We start from the raw sequence: 21,058 nt of genomic DNA on the forward strand, positions 1-21,058 counted from the left end.
GAGATTAATCATCAATATTTATTGCTCTGCTTAACTTCTGTCGTGTTTCTTTTTAAGTCCAAGTCATGAATGATTAAGAGAAGTTTATATATATGTATATGTGTGTTCCTAAATATAAATATTCAGTTATGATGCTAATATTTTCCTTTTAATAACTTCTTTACTTCATCTTATTTTATTTATTTATTTATTTATTTTCCTGTGATGAAACTATCAGGATATTAATGTTCTTATACAAATATCAGTGTTGCTTGTTTGTAATATTGCATATTCATACAGGGAAAATACGTAGAATTTTTTCTCTTTAATTAAGTGGCAACCCCAATTTCATATTGCGTAATAAAAGACTTGTACACTAGTCACGTTCACTCAAAAATTTTAATCCATTTGCATCTGGGTTGATTCAAGCCAATATCATTGGAAAAAATTATCAAAGTTTCATTGGTGTTTATCTTTAAGTCATAAATATTTTTTTAATTCAAGAATTGTTCCAAATTTCTCCAAGTTGACATTTTTTCACTAGTAAATAGCTTTTCCTAAAATTTGTAAGTTAATCATTAAATATATTTTTTATTATTTGTATTATATCAATAAAGCACCATAAGGCAACAATTTTGAAATGAATTGTGTTCGAGATTTCAATCTTTTACATGCTGCTAATATTTCGATTGAAATGATTGGAGTTATTTATATAGGAGGAAATCAACCATTAATAAAAATCATTATCAGAAATACAAATCTTGCTATTGCTGAAAATTTACATTTATTATTCTGATTTTCTGGTCCTAGTTATGGTCACTAAATGTTCTTTTCATTATTTTTAAACATTTTTTTCCCCAATAAATAATCAAAACTGTCAACTATCACACCATCTGTGATTTCAAATAAATTAACACTATACTTTTTGTTTTAAGAGGAGCAGCATTTTGCTTGCTTATTTGTGTCTTCATTAAACAAGTGCGTCCTTTCTATCTGTTGTACTGAAGATGGCTGACTATTCCAAACAAAACCTAAAATCTTACAATGCAGGCTTTAAGCTGCAATTTATTACTGTTACAGCTGTGCTGCTTCATATGAATTTGGTGTGAGCGAAAAATGTAACAAGATTGTCGGAAAAAGAACTGCAGCATAAGGCGATGCACCACTGAAATGTATGTTTTCCAAATTTTTTGGAAGAAACTTGAAATGATTGGGTTGTACACTGCCAGGAGAAGGGCTACGCAGCATTTTGAACCCCCCCCCCTTTTTGTAAGCCCAAAAACTTGCCAAAGGCTGTGAATCAAAAGGGGGAGATAACCATACTAATTAAAATAACCAGACATGAGAAGGAAAATTTATTGTAAAAGCCACTTACAATATTAAAGGGGAAAACTTTGCCGAAAAATGCAGCGTTACCTCCTGGCATGTTTTAAGCTCTAGAAAAGGGGTGGATGAATGACACTGGTGTGATTGATTGGCTGAAAACTCTGGAATGGGGAAGAACAGGTGCACTTTTTAAGAACAAATTCCCTTTAGTGTGGGACATGTTGATTGTTGACCGGTTCAAAACCACAATAGAACTAGCAAAAGACATGGCAATAACTCTTGCCATAATTCTGGGGGATTGACATCGGTTCTGCAACCCCTTGATAGCTGCCTCAATAAGCCCTTTAAGCAGTCTTGCATAATATAGACGAACGCAAGAACGGGGTTTGCTTTTTTTGTTTTAAAGTTGCTAACTTTAATGAAAGAGAATTTTTTTAAAAAATCCCAGTTTGTTTCTGTTAAAGCCTTTTAAAGCACATGTGTGAAAAAATTAATGGTTTTGGCAGTTTTCTTCAGTTGGTGAAAAATAAGAACTATATGTTACTGTAAAAAAAAATTAAATGATTTAAAGCACTTTTTTTTTTGTCTCTTTAATATTTGAATATAAATTTAATTCCTTATTCACAAGGGTGAATTAGGCAAAATAATTATTTGCAGAAAATTTTCCAGTTAGGATTTGTGTTTGCAGAAAGCTTTTCATTTTATCTAAATCTGCCTTGAAGGACAATAATAGCAGATATTGGTCCAAATGTTTTTTTTTGTACCAGAAATATTAAACTTTTTTTCCAAATATTTCTTCTGGTTTTTCCCATACTGTTCCCATCTTGAGTCATGATAAACAGAAGTCCCCTGCAGTTTCTTTTAGTTCATGAATGAGAATGAAAATTTTCACTTTTTCTTTGTGTGAAATAATTGCTACACTTGTCTTTTTAACTCTAATTCAGTGCTTTTTTTCTTCCTTTATCTTCTTTGTTCCTAATTTATTACCCTTTAAGTAACCTTGTGAGCACAAAAGCTTTGCTGTTGCCTTGAAACACATCTAAAATTTTATACATATTTGTAATAAATATGAAAATTTAAATTAATGCACTTTGTAATAATTTGCTTAGTTTCCATTTATTAGTTATAGTTATAAAGTACCACTATTAGTTTACTTTACATTTTGTTCATATCTTTAATTCTGTATTTTTAAGCTATTTACTAACTAAAATGTATAATTTATGTTACTAAAATATTGCGTTCCAATATTTGTGCAGGAAGTTATGCGTTGAAAGATTTGGTCTTAAAATTGCCTAATGGCAGCCGAGACCATGATATGGAGATATCAGATGATACCTGCTCAGCAGTACTGGCAACGCTCAATGAAGTAGTGGGAAAGCAAAGTGATTTTGCAAGATCTCTGCTTCAAATTGGGGGCATAGACCGTCTCGTCAAGATCACTCAACAGAAAGATGCTTTCTCACCAAGAGTCCACAAGTTTGCCTCACAAGTAATTAGTAAAATATGATTTTATAATTTATGTGTATCTGGGAAAAAATCTATTAGTGCCGGAACAAGGATAAAGTAAAAAAGTAATAGCACTTCTTAATTTAGCAAAAAAAAAAAATAATTTTTTTTTAGGTATGGACCTATCACATTTTTATTTCAATATCTAACAATACAAAATTATGGGAGTTGTTGCTTCTTCAGATTTTTTAGTTGAAGCTTGTTTTTTGAATTTTTATTCAGAAAACTTATTTTGTATCTTCATATTAAGGTTCACCAACTTATTTTTTATTATACAATAATTACCTGTCAGAGTTGTTTTTGCTTTAATTTATGTCTTTTTAATATATATATATATATATATACACACACACATGAATTATTTTGAAGTAATTCCTTACACACAAACTTGTTAGATTTCAAGCAATTTAAAATTCAGTACAATCTAAATTTCAACCATTGTTCACATTTAAAATTATGAATACATTGCTGAGAGGGAAAACATGCATGTAAATTTTAGCAGGACTATTAAAATGCATCATATTAGTACATGTTAATTTTAAACTTTCACCAGTTGAATTTTAGATTCTTAAATTCCATTAAATTCAATACTATGTGTGCATTCACACTTTAAGTTTTTGCTGTAACTGTCTCTTAAATAGAGTGTCCTTTATTCAGAGGCAAATATGTGGAGGTTCCAATTCAAAGGGACTGGGACCAGAAAAACTCCCTGAAATAGAGGTGTCCCTTAAAGGAAATACTACTGTATATTCTTTTGTGTTTTGTTTTTGTTTTTTTATTCTATTTTTCTTTTGAAATGATTCTTTGTCATTTCTCATGCATTTTCCATTCTTAGCTCCTTTACAATATGTGGCAGCATTTAGAACTCAGAGAAGCGTTCAGAAAGGCTGGATGGAAGGAAAGCCATTTTATAACACACCACAAAGGAACCCGCAATTCCTTATCATCACCAACTGGAGCAAGTTCAACTCTTAATAGAACTGTAAGCTCTAAAGGAGGAACAAAGTACGAAGATCACAGAACTTTGCCTCAAGGAACGGACCTGAACTCTTCTGCAGGTGTGCTGCATGACTAATTTAGTTCAAATTACTATTTTTGCTCATTATCATATTTGTATTACGATTATTCATTGTAATACATTGGGAAACTGACTACATATGTACATACTTTTCTGCCATGGGCAGATAAACAGCATTTTTTGCAGAAATAAGTTTTCGAGATTTGTGAAGATACGTGTTTTGGATTCAATTCAAAAATTAGGAAGTAATAAGAAGTTTATCTCCTCTCTCTTTTTTTTTTATTCTTTTCTTTTTTTTTTTCGACCTAAACCAAATAAGCAAGCTTGTACTATGAAGCAAATGTACAATGGATGAAAAAAATTACCCCCCCCCCCCCCAAAAAAATGAAAATTTTGCGGTACTGTTCATGGCAGTAACGTGTGTATGTTATATAACTAAGGTTAGGTTTTTGATGTGATCTGTCAAAAACTTATCAAATACTATAAGTTATGTCAATCAAGTTAATCAACGGTTAAATTGGTAAATTTAATGAAAATAAATTTATTCATTTTTTAAATTATTTTGTTATGATTTTAAAATACAGTAGCCTCTCGTTATACCGCGCCTCATTTTTTCGCTCATTCAGATATATTGCTCTTTTCTTCTGTCTCCCAAAATGTTAAAGTCAAAAAAGGAAAAAAGGCCTTGCTTTAAGTTCAAAACCGTTTATGAAAACATATTAGTATTACACTCAGAAAAGGTCTCTTTCTTCTTGATTTTGTCAATGAACAAAACGTAAATGGTTCTTTTCTTCTGAATTCCCCGTAAAAGCAACAGCAATTTCTGTATCAAGTTTGTAAACTACTTGACATTTTCTCTTGTAAACTATGCCCGTTATTAAAACTACAAAATATACCATTCCAAGCAATTGATGGGATCAATTACATCAATACATTTTTGGCAAGTATCTCGATGTATGAATGAATTCCCATGCATGCCCAGCTCTGTTTTTAATAGAAGGTTGATTTTTATTCTAAACTAGGATGGAGTATAGACATTTAAAAATAAACTTGACCAAGATTTTCAACTCTATTGTTTTATAGATGAACTGTACCATCTCAAGATAATATTAACTGTTTTTAGCCAGCAAGACATTTTTTTTTTTGCGACCAGTTCACTGTTAGCAACATAAGGAGAGCATAGGCCTTATTTTATTGCATGTGATATGAGAAATAAATATTGTCTGTCTTAACATCGTAGGGTCAACTTGAAATCCAATGGCTTAAAATTAACTATGAAACCCTTTTCAGAGACCACAGCCTTTTTCTAATTTTACTGGAGCAATATTTAGGGCCCGACGTAGTACCATCTACAATCTGGAAGAGATGCGGCAGTGGGGCAAAATGTAAAAGGCAAATGTAAAGGCACTTGAGGGGTCTGTGAAGATTTTGTTCTAAAAGGCACATGATTCCAGCTTTTAATCCAGTGTACTGAATATATTTTGAAGTATGCATAAGACCCCACAGGCAACTTCTAGCAAAATAAACCAAGCGACTTTCTTATCATTTACCCCTTTTTAAACAACGAAATAGAACCTACTTCATTCAAGACAGGCCTGTTGTTATGTAGTTTTCTGGGGAGGGGGGGCATGAACTCAATGAAATGTTGTTGAAAAACCGCAAAACCATGCCTATTTACACATAAAACAAGTTTTTCAGATTAAGGGGGCTACTGACCTCTTCCACCTTAACATTCTAAATGATGCGCCCGGTTCAACGGATGGCTTGATGTTGTCATTGAGGTGATTAAAAATCCAAAGCATTGCAGTGTATTAGATATGTAGCTACTTTGCCATGCGTTACTGGTATTTAAGGAATTTTTATAAAATTTTCAAAATCTAGGCCTATTGTCAGAGCAGAATTGACACAGGTTTGAAATTTTATGCAGTAATTTGTATTAGGGAGTTACAAAATTCTGTCAATAAAGCTTAACTTTCTGCAAAATTGAAAATATTTTGTAAACATTCTCTTTATTTGATCTTTTTCTAACAACCTCAAAAATTCAAATCTCTAGACATTATGTCATAGTCACGAAATTTTACAGTAATTAGTGTTAGGGAGTAACACATTTTCCACACTAAGGCTAAGTGCTCTGCAGAATTTTGATTTTTTCAGTTCACCTTAATGTATGTTTTACTTTACAGACATCAGGAAATTTAGAAGAATCGTCCTGTTATTGCAAAATAAATTTTAAGATCTATGTTTAATGAAGAGACTGTTGAGAGAAAACTTGATTTAAAAATACATTTACTCAAATACTGACAACACAACTTTTAATGACTTTCAATAACAATGAAACATAAAATCAAATTGAAATTCTTTTATTTAGTAACATAACTAAATTTATGAAGAATGAATAATCAGGATTCAAAATTTAAATAAAATGTTTACTCAACAATAGTTTCAACACTAAGGATTTAATAGAAAACAGTATGCAAGTCCTATATTTTCAATATTAAAGAATAAGTATTATAAAATCAAATTCCTTACAATGCAAATAACAGAATGTTTTATTATTTGATTTTGCAAACCAATGAGTTATTATAATTTTCTTTGCAAGCATGCATTAAATGTCTTTCAGTACCATCAATATGTATAATAAAGGGTCATTCCATGTCATCAAGTGACCCAGTGGTCCCTTTTTTTGATGCCAATCCTTATTTGCGCAAACAATTTCTGCACTAAAAGGCAGTAGCCAGATAAGGGCATATGTTTTCCCCTTGGGCTAGTATGACACCTGCCTGCTGTCTCTTACTCATTATAAAGGGTTTAGTACCTATACAAGCTTTGTAAGTCATGTTATAATTTTTTCCTCTACATAAAGAAATCTGTCCTAAATGTAGTTCTAATTTTTTGCATATTATACAGAAAGGTTTTGTAACCATATTAATACTGATGATTTCTAATTGAACTTGTTCTTACATGCAATTAGATTATGATTAAAAGCAGTGTAAATTTTGAATCTCCACCCACTACAACAGTCACTCACGAACACACAATTGAAAGTAAAAAACATTTTTTTTTTTCCTATTGAAGTTTAGACCTCTTGTCAGAGTAGGGGGAATTAACTCAGAGACAGGAATTTTCTACGTATTTATCATAATTTTCTACTTATATTTTAATATGTTTTTTTTTGGAACTTGGAATATGTATAAATTGTTATAAATTATGTATTATGTATTAAAATATGTATTATGTAATTGTTATAAATATGCATAAATTGTTATAAATTATAGTAAATTTAAATTAAAATTAAACGTTATATTTAACCCCTTGTAATTGTCCAGGTATGTATTGAACCGATAAATTTGCTTAGTTATTGCAGTGCCTATTGATATTTTTGAAGTATCAGGTGTCATTATTGCTTTTAGGTTGTATGCTGTTCATGTAAAAGTTGTACTGATGCCCATTTTCAAATGTTGTCAAATATAAGCCCTAGCATATAGTTTTCTTATTAAAAGGGTTTCATCCAGTTCAATCCACTTGAATTTTCCTGAACTAAATAAGCTAAAAATGACTTTTTAAGAAAATCCCTTATATTGTCGCCTCAGAGCAGTAGTAAGTCATCTAATCCCATAAATAAGAGTAAGATATCCCATTTTTGTTCTGAGGTGACGATATGTTCTTTATAAATCATATAAAATCAAGTACAATGTTTTCTGTATTATAAATTTTGCTATCTTTTTTCTAAACAGATATAGTTTGTACTGCATCAAATGTTTTGTCTTCCCTTATGCAGGTCCAATACCTTACAGTAGGTCTGAAGGGGAGCTTCCATTAAGTGAACTTGGCCATAGTTCTGAACCTCCACCTCCATCTCAAGTCCATAGACCTCACATTGGAGTTTTTCCTTCAGGAATGGTATGACATTTTTAAATGGCACTTTTATTTTTATAGTTCAGTCATTTCTACATTATGTGTTTAAAATTAATGCAAAGTAAATGTGTTAAAATTAAAAAGTTCATTGCACTTTGAAATGGTAAATGTGTAGCTAGCCATTTGAATATTCTGCTTACCTGTTCTGAAATTTTTATTCCTTGGAAAGAACAGCATGGAGGAACAAAAATTAATTTATGAAATACTTCATTTTATAATCAAAAAATATATGCCCTCCCATATTCTCATTTGCTAATGTGTTTTTAAAAATTCCTGTCGAAAGTAAGAGTTGTGGCTTTGGAAAAGAACTAATATATGATATTAGTAAAAGCATCAATTTCACTGTACCAATCACCTGCATATTGAGTAACTCAAACTAATTTTTGTGGCCGATTTGGATTTTCAATGGGAATTTCTTTCTTGGTCGCACAATATAGCTTAGTGAAGCACACTCGCCAAACTCTCATAAAATTGCTTAATGAAGCAAATGAAAGTTCAAATTTAATTTTTATTTGAAGAAAGCAAAGCTACTGACAAATGCTGATACAATAATTTGTAACCTTTGTTATGGGACAAAATAAGCAAATAAATAAACTTATAAAAGCAAACAGTCAGTTAATGCCTTTGAAGATACAGAAACCAGTTAGCTTTATTGCTTAATGTGTTAAATTACATTCATACATTTACATGTGAGCTTTTTAAATTATCTGCATAGATATGGTAGCCAAAACTGATCCAGTAATGCTTTGATGCCAACAACTATTCAAATTATTGTCTGCTTTGAAGTTGTAAAATTAGATTCTCAAAGAAAAAAAGTGAAGGTTATCTCTCTTCATAAAATATCATATGTTTTGTAATCGTAGTTATTTGATGATAAATGGATGAAAGATTTTTTATGTATATGCAAAAAAAAATTACTGGTTTAGTTTTTTTTTTTAAGTATTGTCTACGCTTTCTTACCAGTTTTATTTGCTTTTGTGGAGCAGGATAGATTTGCAAAACTGTTTCTTTGATGTACATTAGTTTTAAAAATATTTTTAGTGTACATTTTTAAATACTTTACAGAAATTTTCAGAATTTAATTCATTAATACCTGCTGCTGTCAACATGGAAAGATTGTACCTGATGCTGGTGTGAATTAAAAGGAAATCCTTTGAAGTTTAAACCGTTTGATGAGTTGCTGATTTCATAGTTTTATGAGCAGAATGGTTATTTAACTTTGATGTATACAGGGTGGCGACAGATCAGGGAGATCTGGGAAAAGTCAGGGAACTTTATTAATCAGGGAAAAGTCGGGGAAATATCAGGGAATTTTGAAAAAATAACCAAAAATCAGGGAAAATTGATTTTATTAAGATTTTTTTTTTTTTCATTACAAAATTAAGTACTCTAATTCCCTACGAATTTTCCGCCAAATGTCTGTTAAAAAAAAACATAAATAAAGGAAATTAAGGAGGTGCGATTATACACTGCCGCATATTTGTGCATCTTTTTTCCTCAATGTCAAAGTATTGAATCTTACTTATTAACCACAGGATGAACTTCCTAAAATTGCTTCTGTGTCTGCTAGGTTGTTTATTTTACCTAGCTTGAAATTTCCTTTTACGCTTTCAATGCTACATAAAATAAACAACCATACAGGCAAAGAGGAAGCCTTCATTATTGCCTTAGCTCCTTTGCCTTTATTCCATTGTCTCGAAGTAATTAGCGTTCTGTAATCACGATTTCAAGAAGAAATCTTTGGTTTTTGAATTAATACTATAAAAACTTAAAAGTTATTTTCTTTGCTTTTTTAATTTAATTGCTAAAATTAAACTTTCAATTAAAAAAAACTTTGTTTTTTGCCGTTATACTATTTGTTGTCACCGCAGATTATAAAGGTTTTCTTTTCTTCAGACTTAAGTGATTCTTTAATTTTATAACTAAGTTGTATTCTTCTTTTATATATTTTGAAATTAACTAATTGCTTTTTTTCTCTTACATTTCAAAGTTGTTTGTTACAAAAGCAATCTAAGATTTTTTTTTGTTACATACTGAAATCATTTGAAATAGAGTTAACTTGTGTACTTAAGTAAATATCTTTATTTTTTTTATTGTTAAAATGCTGTATTCATTCATTAAAACCTATGTTCTTGATTAGAGAAAAGCTCCCTATGCATGGATGTCAAATGGTTTCATCTGTTTTGCAGAAATATGTCAATTAGTTGTGTAAGAATAACTACATTACTTCTATTCTTTCACTATTACTTGTTATTCTTGCAACAATTATTATACTGTTTGAAAACTTTATTCAAAATAATTTCAATTACTTTTTAGTTCTATCATAAATACACATATGTTTTTAAGAGTAATTTTAATAGTTTCTTAAAATTCTTATGCTAAGTGGTTTCTGGAACTGAAGTTTTTTTTTTTTTTTTTTTTACATTTCCTATAGTCTTTCAGTGCAAAAAACTGTAATATACAGTTTTGTAGGGGGTTCTCCCCCCCCCCCAAAAAAATTGCCTTGATACGCTTTTTTTAACCATTTTATTAAAAAAGTAGCTTCTTTTTAAAATATACCTTTGGTTCAACAACTTCACACAACTTAAAATGTTTAAAATACTGCATTTTATACAAACATACAATGGAATTCAAGTAGAGCAAAGAAAGAAAACCATTATCATTGGTAACGTAAATCAGGGAAATTTAGTGAACTTAATCAGGGAAAAGTCAGGGAACTTTTTTTCTCAGTTCCTGTCGCCACCCTGTGTATAGGATGTTCCCATTTAACCTGCAAGACCTATATTTTGGCAACCATTAGTTCTAGATCCATACTTCCAATTGCAAAAATGTTTAAAATCAATTGCTGAGTTAAGATATTGAAAGTTTGAAGTGAAACAAAATGAGTCAAAAAAATACAAAATGTAACTTTTTATGTAGACCCTAGGTCCCCTAACTTACATTTAGGGAAATAATCTATTGAAAAACAATTCCAACGCAAAAAAAAAATTGGACAATAGTACGACCAATATTATCTGGGTGGCCAATCACTCTGGAAACCTGTAAAACTCTGAGAAAATTGCAATCGACTCTGGAAATTATGTCGGGCAACGTAGCGGCTTTTACCGTGAACGTGGGTGCGTGATTTTCCACTTATTGGCTTTTTATGTGCAACACTGGGAAAGATTTTTCTATTCTTAAATATCAGCGTACTCGTGTCAGAGAAAAAAGTTAGAAATTTGCAGAAATCCACTCCATACTTTCGAAAAAAATTGGAAATATTTTGCTGTGTTTTTCTTCAAAATAAACGCTTGAAAAGGAAAGAAAATGTATTAAACATTATTTTTAGAACCCACTCAACCCCCTCCTTCTTTTTTATTTTTTTATGAAATTGGAATCAAAATCAGTTGATTGAATAAATTATCATTTTTAAAACTTCATTTAAATTAATTTTCACAATAACTCATTTAGTGAAAATATTTTTTCTGGAAGTTGTATAGAGTTTGGGATTTCAATCATTTTGTATCCTGTAAAGATTTCAACTGTTTTAAATGTTGAAGACCATTTTAACATATTAACAGCTAGCTGTTTTGATGAACACACTAAATTTTATGCAAATGAGCTTTCATCTATTCATTGCTTTGGAATACTTTGTTTTTCTTTAAAGATCCTTAATCGGTTTTATTGCTATTTTGTACGGGCGGGGGATATTTTATACAGATGCCTGCAGTTGAAAATCATTTAAATTGAAGTAAATTAATGGTTATGTTGTTTTTATATATTTTTATTTAGTAGGAGAGTTGTGCCAAACAATAGAAATACAAGAGTGACACAGTGAAACCTCTTAAACCGGCCACCCTTATAAGTGACCCGTTTCCCATGGCAAAGAACTTTTGGTGTATTCGCATAATGTTAAATCAACCCTTAGGAGCAACCACTTAAACCGATGAAGTTTTTATTATTAGTTGTGATAACCAAAAGTAAAGTTTTCAACGCATCAAATTTGAGGAAATGTGTGATATCATTGCTAATTCGAAAGCCATAGCTAATGACCCAATTCAGGGTTTGCTTTAACAAGTTAAAAATGAATTTGAGAAAAATAAGTGGGTTCTGTAAAATTGTAAACAAGTACAAATTGAATTATTTTTTGCTAAAAAGGAGAAATCATGGAACAAAACATTTTCTTCTGTTTGTTTTCTTAAAACATCATTGTAAAATGTTAAGTTGTACCAGTTCCAAATTCAATAATGAAAACAAACTTTAAGAGTGGCCACCCCCTCTGTGTCAGCCACATTTTCATGGAACCGAGGGTTGGCCGCTCAGAGTGGTTTCACGTAAAAGTTTTAATCACCTGATTCTGTTTCAACCCCCATTTGGTACTTCCTATTTGTTTCTTTTTGTCTCTTATTTGTTTAATCTTGAGTCGGTAGCTATGAATTCATGAATAGGAACAAAAGTAAATTAACTAGGCAAAATGGTTGTAATGCCTTTTCAATAAGTCTGAAGAGCAAATTCTAAACAACATTCTTCATGATATTTTAAATCTTACCTCACTAATATATAAGGAAAGGGGAGCACATGTAAGCAATTTTTATTTAGAATACAAAGCATGAAACCCTTGTAGGGGCGATACACTTAGATGTGTGTATGTATGTGTACATATAGATATGTTGCAGAAAATAATAGTTTAATTACATTTAAAAATCAAATTAAAATTTTAGAAATTTTACTCTGGAAATCTCAGGGAATTTGAGTTTGTCTGGAGAGTGGCTACCCTGAATATTAACCGAGATATGAAATGCAGCGTTTTGTGACTTACATCACTTTACAATCGCCGTCAGTAGTACCTTTTCAGGGGAAATACAGCGACTAACAAGGGTTTAAAAATGTGCTTCGACTTGTGTGTGTTTCTTCAAACTGTTTGAGTTTTTTGTTCTGTATTATGGTATACAATTTTTGAATAACAAAGAAAAATATAATACTTTTTTTTATACTTTTGACAACCTGTCATCCTTCTGAAAGGGTGATAAGTTCCAATTTCATCTTTTGGATGGTCCCTTACAACTTAGAACTCAACTATTTCCTTGAGTTCTGGTTGCACAAATGTCAAGTTTTTTGTGCTAGTAATATTTTTCAATTAAGAGTATTTCCCTAAATATAAGTTAAGAGACCTAGAATCAGTATAAAAAGTTAAATTTTACATTTTTGATTCATTTGTGATTTTGCTTTAAACTTTCAATATCTTGACTCTGCATCTGATTTGAACATTTTTGCAATTGGAAGTGTGCATCTAGGGCTAATGCACACATAATAGAGGTCTTATAGGTAAAATGGGAATACCCTGTAGAATTCTGTAAAAGTTTTAAACATTTCTCTTTCATATATATCTACATCAGGGTTATACCAATGTGTTCAAAAATTGTTATTTTCAGGACATTACTGCATTTCACCTAGAATCCTGTTCTGCATTAAGCCATAACAATGAAATTCTGTTAAAAAAAAAAAAACTTTTTATTTATTTACCTATGTTCTAAGAGCATGGGTCTCAACCTTCGTATACAATAAGCAAACGTTTTTACTCTCCTACAAAGTAGTAAAAATATGACTTACGTTAGTCTGGATTTGAGGTATAGATATTTTATGGTACACGTTGAATTTGACTACCAATCTCTTTGATAAAAGGGCAATTCACTCCCATCATACCATGACGAATTATTTTCTAGTATATTAATATGTTTTGATAAGTGTCAAGTTCATACTTACAGGGAAAGCAGAAGAGGCCAATACTCCTCTCAAAAAAAAAAAAAAAAAAATCAAAGACATTGTGAATAACTGTTTTAATATTTTCAAACTTAAGGTTGGAAAGTATTTATATTCAGCCCCTGCAAAGTAAATTACAACACATGCTCCTGATAAATAAAACTGATTTTGAAAACATAGTCTGATTTAATGCTTGCCTATTTGAAATATAACTACAGATGTGTGACAGATTTGAAGTAATTTCATTATGATGAGTCAAAAAAAAAATTAATTGCAGACTCCTTGTGTTTGCTAACTCACAAAAAATTTTAAGTTTTTCATTTTTGCAAAAATTTTATTTTTTCACTTATAAGTTAAATAATTGTGTGGAAAAAAATTTACTAATCTGTTCTTTCTTTCAATAAAAATTTATTCTGTTGTGCTATATTTAATCTGTGTACTTAGCTAACACATTTTTGTTTTCTTTTTTACTTCCTTTTACAAAAAAGGAAGTATTGTATTCGCGAAAAAATTTTCACTCAAAAATCGCCCTTAATTTCCATTTTGCTCACCCCCAAATGAATGTTGAGTTTTTTTTTCGATTCGACCACATGCGGAAAAGTGCCTAAGAATGTATAGACACGCGAAATATCCATTTTGACCATCACCGAGGTAATTACAACGACTTTTCTCGTGACGTCTGTATGTATGTGCGTATGTGTGTATGTGCGTATGTGCGTATGTGCGTATGTGCGTATGTGCGTATGTATCTCGCATAACTCAAAAATGGTATGTCCTAGAAAGTTGAAATTTGGTACATAGACTCGTAGTGGGGTCTAGTTGTGCACCTCCCCTTTTGGTTGCTTTCGGATGTTCCTAAGGGGGTCTTTTGCACCTTTTGGGGGGGAAATCATTGTTAATATCAATGCAAACTTAAGTGGTGTTACAATTTGGCGGACACTTGGCGATATATCGCCAGTCTTTTGGTCGCCAAGTTTTGTCGCCAACTTGGCGGAAAATTTGGCGATTTTTTTTATCTGGTTTTAATTTGGCCATCGTTTTTAATATTTAGAGATTAAACTATTGAATCACATTAAAATTGCCAATAATGGGAAAATGACATTAAAATGGAGTAAAAGGAAGTCATGTGAGGCACACATCAGCTCGTTAAATTCATTTTCATCTGCATTAAGATTCCTTAAATATAATTACCTGAGTTCTCTGATCTTCAAAAGTTATCATCATTTTTTCCTTATGCCTTCTATTAAGTTAATTAAGGTTTATTGATCCATATATTTTTGAAACTAATATGTGTTATATCACATTTAAATCTCATTTTAGCCCCCTCATGGGTACTAATCTTTCCTTCCTTGGAGCCTTTCTATTTAATGGTAATGGATGAGCTATGATTCTTTTTAATACTTAATATGTTGCATGTTGTATACTTTCAACTGTGCATGCATTTACTAATTGCTTTCACATCTTGCTTAAAAACATGAATTTGCGGAAAAGAATTTGGAAAATAGTTTTGTGTGTGTGTATATATATATACAACATGAGATACATTTTAAGAACATATTTTAAATATAAATTCAAAAACATTGAAGAATTGAAAGAATAAATACTAAAGTGTACTGTAATGCCAGTGCAAAAACAAAGTGCTAGAAACAAAACCAGTACAAACATATTCACGAATAAACAATCTAAATAAAATTGAAGATGCAAAAAGCAATAACACCAAAATGAAAAAAGGTGAACCGGGGACCGACACTTTCTCAAGGGGAGGACCGGTCACTAAATTCAGAAGGCCCTTTCTGTTTAGCAAGAGGGAAGGTCCCAATAACTTGCTACCCTCCCCACAAACTAACGTACAACTACCTCATAAAAAAATATCAAATATTAAGTTTCCATTTCATGAAGCCAGAACTGAGTTCATCCAATCCGTTATATGTAACTTACAAATTCTTATTCTTGAATTTTCCCCCGAAATGTTCAGCAGTTTCGTGCCATTTATTAGATTTTTGTAATTTTGCAGTTCTTTCTCAAATTTTATTCAAACCAATGATCATCTTTTAAACCCAATGTACTGCTTTTTGACTAAGCTCTAACATTCTTCAAATAGCTCCGCTGTAGGCATAAAAGACTTAACTATCCTTAGCCAGGCTATAGAAAAAATGCTTTCCCATTTCATCTTGGAGTCAAAGTAGACTCCAAGCTTCGTCATTACATCTGAGTCTGTTCAAAAAAAAAGGTTACTATTTCCCTCCTGAAATTTTCTCATACTTGTGAAAGCTACCATTATGATTTTTTGAGGATTTAGAGTGAGACCCTTACCAAAGAACCTCACGACTTCAGCAATCATGGAAAAAGTTCAAAATGGTTGCATTTAAAAGAACATATTTAGACATATTTTAGACCCATGAACTGTGCTCTCATCCCCTCTCTTTTGAGATATGGGGTCTTAAAGTCTGCCAAAATCACAAGAAAAGTCGCCAGATTTAAATAGTTGGCAAGAAATTTAAAACATCACGCTATTTCATCGTTAGCATCTTGCAAATCATCTCATTTCCATTTTGGGTCATCGCATGTGAAAGATTAGTTGCATTAATCCCTTACTTGTGCATGTTAAATTAAAGGAATCACCATCAAGCGTATAAAGTGAAAAGTTGTAAGGTTTATCCAGAGGACCAGAGGAACGACAACTTTACAATGAAATTAAACATGAATTGTATTATTTTGTGATAATACATTTCAAAATTTTTCTGAATTTTAAGTGTATTTAACTTATTTAATTCTTATTAATGAAATATGTTGTAAGTCAGGGCTGTCCAACTGCAAAGAGCCCACGGGCCAGAATTCCGATCACTGATCACCTGGCGGGCTGCAGTTTGAAAAAGTTGAACAATAACCTCTTACACAATAACAATTGATAGTTGAATTATTAATCATTAAACAATGAAACAGAAGGATTATAAAACTATTTGCTTTCATTTAATGGGAAAACTAAAGCGGATCCGCTTTCTTTACAAGAGCAGGAATGTCAACATCGATGTTTGTCGTTGCCAGCTGAAGAAGGTCCAACAATGAACTGTCGGAGAGGTAGCTTTTGTGACGATTCTTGATAAAGTTCATCGCCGATAAAGTACTTTAAATATGATGTGAGCACGCTCTCTATTTCTTTTTCGAAATCATAAGGCCGTAGAGTCAGTGAGGGGGTCTTTATTTTTAACTAATTGCAGGCAGGTTTTGCTTATCTGAAATGTTTCTCTCTTGCCTCCCTGTCTTCCCCTCCCTCCAAGGCGAGACAATACTATTTCTAGGAATTCGTTTGAACACCAGCGTGCTGGGTAAGACTGCTTGACCTTGACCTTGACCTGTACCTTTTTCTCCCAATACAATAAAAGGAGTAAAAGAACGATCAAGAGGAAATTTCGAGACCCCGGCTTGACCAAGAATGTAGTCTCAGAAGCTTCTTGATACCATAAAATGTCGATATAAGAAATATGCTAAATAATAAGCAGGCGGGCTGCACAATACGTGTTGGCGGGCCACAAGTTGGACAGCCCTGTTGTAAGTAATTCTTAATAATCTGGGAGAATTAATATGAATGTGTACAAAAAGCAAACTAGGTTGAGCTCACATACAGATAATAAAACGAATGGTCTTTGATGTTCAAACAAAATGGTCATGGATTATGGTATCAATTTTTTTTTCTTTTAAGTGATAATTAATACATGAAGTTTTATTGTCTGACCACTGTGAGGAAAAATATTCAATTTTTAATTTAAAACAGAAAAAAAAAATTCTAAAAAGAAAACAATGGATAAAAAAATTGTCAATAACCTGTGTGCTTCAAAATTATCGATACCGGAAATTACATCATGAATGGAGAGAGTTATTTGTAGTCTTAAAAGCTGTTAATATACAGTCGACTCCCGCTACGACGCGATCCGACTTACGCAAAATGGCTATAATGGGAGGTCTTCAGAAGCAGCAAATTTTAGAGCTAAAGCAAATTTCTCGCTCTCAAGACGAAAATATTTGGAAAGGAATCATGATGCTAAGTTTCAGCTTCGTTATTCACCACTAAACATTGACTTCGTGAATGTACTTTCATCCTTTCAGCATCACTGACTGCGCAAGTTCCCACACACCGCACTATAAACATAGCTTTATTCGTGTGTATAATCACCACTCCTCATTTTTCATCTATTTATTCTAAATATGAAAGGTGATGAAATATTGTAGCACCTAGGCACACTGTTTCACCTAAAGTTTGAAGATGGAAACAAAAAGCAAAAGTTTGCGACAATATAAGAAAAGTTAAAGATTCTGGATATGCTTTAACAACTAGAAAGTGGTCAAAGGTAACACGACAATAGAGTATGAGTGAATCTTTCATACGTATAATTAAAAGTCAAGAGACGGCAATCCATATAAGTCCAGACCTTAGTTTTAATATGAAGCTCGCAGAGTAATGTTTAAGCAAAATGCAAACAATATAAAATTTTAATCTGCTCTTGTATTGTAGAGAATAGAGACTCTGAAAGAGGGGTGTCACCATAAATTTAAATGTTATAAGAGCAAAAGCAAAGCTACTGTACTTAAATATATATTAGAACGACAATCAGATTACGCAGCATAAATCATAATCTTCAATTTTTAAGTTGTAAATGAAATTTATTGTATCTACTGTGTAGTACTTTTACAGTGCAGTGTTTAAATAATGCAGCTTTTTTAAAAATACAGTAAAAATTTAGCTCTTTATGTGAGTATCAGTAATGTATAGTTAAAAACTTGTCTAAAACAGTTTGAAAGGTGTTTAAAAAATTCTAAAATGTCATACACAACGCGAAATTTCGACTTACGCGAGGAGTCTTGGAACGCATCCCTTATGTAAGTCGGGATCCAACTGTAGTCTGCGTTCATTACAACACCTGACGCCCGAACACCACCACAGCTTAAAGTGGGTATTACGTAAATGCGCAACGTATTGCATGTTTTTTATTCATTTTTAAAAATACTGGAATAACTTTTACAAGTTATGTTTCAATCAAACTACAATCACTTATTCAATTCCAGATTATTACAACCATAATACTCGGACATGATACTATATGCTTGGTATAAGCCTGGATTATTGAAAATTTGGCCACCTCCATTTTAAACACCTTGCAATTTTGTATTTCGGGGGAGTTTGACAGTTGAAATATCTGTACACGGCTTAAATTCATGACATACTTCTAGTGCCACAATTTTCTATCTTTTAATCATTATTTTGTTCAGTGTCATATTTGTCAGGGTCAGTAGCATATTTGCCCTTTAGACAGGCTTCTTTCATTTTTATTTTACTCTATCTCTTATTTGTATTTAACATTAATCTGCTAATTAAAATTTCTGAATTAGCAATTTTTTTTAAATTTACATTGCCTTACGTATACAAATTAGCTTATTATTCTATTTTTATTTTACTTTAGCTCTTGTCTGTATTTAGATTAATCTGTTGATTAAAATTTCTGAACTAGAGGTTTTTTTTAATAATTTATATTTAATTGCCTAAAGTAAACAAATTAGCTTTGCACAGAATCTAAAAGAAATACTCATAGTTAATACTTATAAGAACTATAATAAGAAATACTTAAAATAGATTACACCAATAATATTGTAATTAACACTTAAAACTTAAAGTACTAACATAAAATCTACTGAAATGCAAAAATATACTTTTATCCGGCTCGTCTTTTCAAAATTTTACCGGGGAAAAGGACGATTCTACCGTGAGAAGTTAAAACGCAGTATCTGCAGGAATGAATTTTTGAGACATTTGAAGAAACGTGTTTGAATTATTAAAAAAAAGAAGCGTTTGAATATGACGTTCTTTTCATGCATTATTTTCAGCAGAAACCAAATAAGCAATTTTGTGCACTAAAGCTAAGGCAGAAGAGCCCCCCACCAAGGGCAATGGCACACCCCCCTAAATATCATGGAGATCCCCCCAAAAGCAAGAGACCCCTCCCCAAAATGAGAAAAATACCCCTCAAAACACCCCCTTCCTAAAAATTTCAATGGCGCAGTCTGCCCTACAACTCCCCCCCTCCCCAGGTGGGCACCCTTGGATAAAATACAGAATTTGGCAAAAAAAGTTTTAAAAAAATTGCTGATACTATGCTTTGCTTTCCCATGGTAGAATTATACAAAATGCTTATCATGCCGAAAGGCAGCAGAAAACACATACACATGTGTCTGGGAACTCACCTTGGGGTTTAGGGGACTCGCCAGGAAAAAAGGTGGTTTGAAATCAATTAACATTATATTTGCATTGTTTTTACAAAACAAAAAACAACAAATATTTACGTCGACGTCGCTCTCCTTCGCATCCCCCCTTCCCTACCTCTTGCAAGTACATGTAAATATATTTTTGTTAAAAACCAGGAGGCTCCTTAAATCGCCCTCCCCCCGACTGTGTTGGTTTTGCTTTTATCATTAATAATAAAATAAAACATGCTTAATCTTGATTTAAAGTTGTTCCTCTGGAAAAACTTTCCACTTTCTAAGCTTGATAGTGGTTCAACTTTGACACACACAAGTAAAGCAGGAGTGCCTATTTCCTCCAAGAGCGATAATGCTACCCTCCCCTCACACTAATACCTTAAAGACCCGACGAAAACAAAAGCCCCCACCCCCAGACAAGAGAAAAATAGCCCTGAAAGCAACCCCCTAAAAACTTGAATGGCGAGCCTCTCCCCTTGGTAGTCACACATGAGTAAAGAATTAACTTAAAACATCTTTCACATGTTTTGGTGAAGGCCAAAAATGGCAATGAGATGTCTTGTCAGATGCAGATTTTGAATTTGTGCCGTACCTACCATTTTTGAACAAAACTCGCTAAATTTTTTGACTTAACTTAAAATTTCGGCAAAATTTAAGCCTTCATATTTTGATTACGGGGTCGCGAGGGCACGTAATTTTTTTTGCTATAAAAATGTTTTAGGATACTCTTTCAAATACTACCAATTTAGACTTTTTCCGAATTTCCTTGATCGTGTGGTTTCCTGGTTAGAGTGCCATCATCTTTCCACACATTTTGATCCTTATGACAGAATGTAGGTAACAGTTTTGATGAACTTTCCTCCCGCCACAATAGCAACATCATCAGCATATCCAATGCAAGAAGAGCCAGAAGTAGTAATGCTTTCAAGCAATGAGTTTGGATAGGTGAGAGAGCACCACCCTGTGAGCATCCAGCATTTGTGTGAACAGTGAAGTTTACACCACTAAGAGAAATATTAACAAACCTAAAAGGGTAACAGATTTAAATCCCGTTAATAATAGTTTTATTGATGCCTTTTGTAGCAAGGGCCCTCTAGGTAGTAGTTACAGGGACTTTATCAAAGGTCTCCTCTATAACAAGGAAAACAGATAAAGCTATTTCTTTACTGCTCTTCATGCTGAGATACCAGTATTTCAACAAAAGATTGACTATTCCAAAAGCGGCAATAAAAGTGATACCTTTTTCGTGCCGAACCTGGATGCGGCTATTTTTGAATAACGTTCCTCTTGCCTTGACAACATTCTTGCTCTGATACGTTCCTTAAA

The 21,058-nt window shown here is 32.1% G+C and overlaps 1 protein-coding gene across 2 annotated transcripts in view; it reads left to right on the forward strand.

Moving 5' to 3' along the window:
- The window catches only part of LOC129219425 (catenin delta-2-like), a 120,341-nt gene that overhangs the window by 90,964 nt on the left and 8,319 nt on the right, over window positions 1–21,058 (forward strand). The window contains exons 14-17 of one of the 2 annotated variants that reach the window (XM_054853824.1): window positions 2,562–2,794; window positions 3,647–3,869; window positions 7,608–7,729; window positions 14,804–14,853. In XM_054853824.1, coding sequence (XP_054709799.1) covers window positions 2,562–2,794; window positions 3,647–3,869; window positions 7,608–7,729; window positions 14,804–14,821 — 596 coding nt within the window. In that variant the 3' untranslated portion in view covers window positions 14,822–14,853. The remainder of the gene's footprint in view (window positions 1–2,561; window positions 2,795–3,646; window positions 3,870–7,607; window positions 7,730–14,803; window positions 14,854–21,058) is intronic. The other variant, XM_054853823.1, reaches the window with a different exon arrangement.

Source organism: Uloborus diversus, chromosome 3 (assembly GCF_026930045.1).
Source record: "Uloborus diversus isolate 005 chromosome 3, Udiv.v.3.1, whole genome shotgun sequence".
In the NCBI taxonomy this organism is placed as follows: Eukaryota; Metazoa; Arthropoda; class Arachnida; order Araneae; family Uloboridae; genus Uloborus; species Uloborus diversus.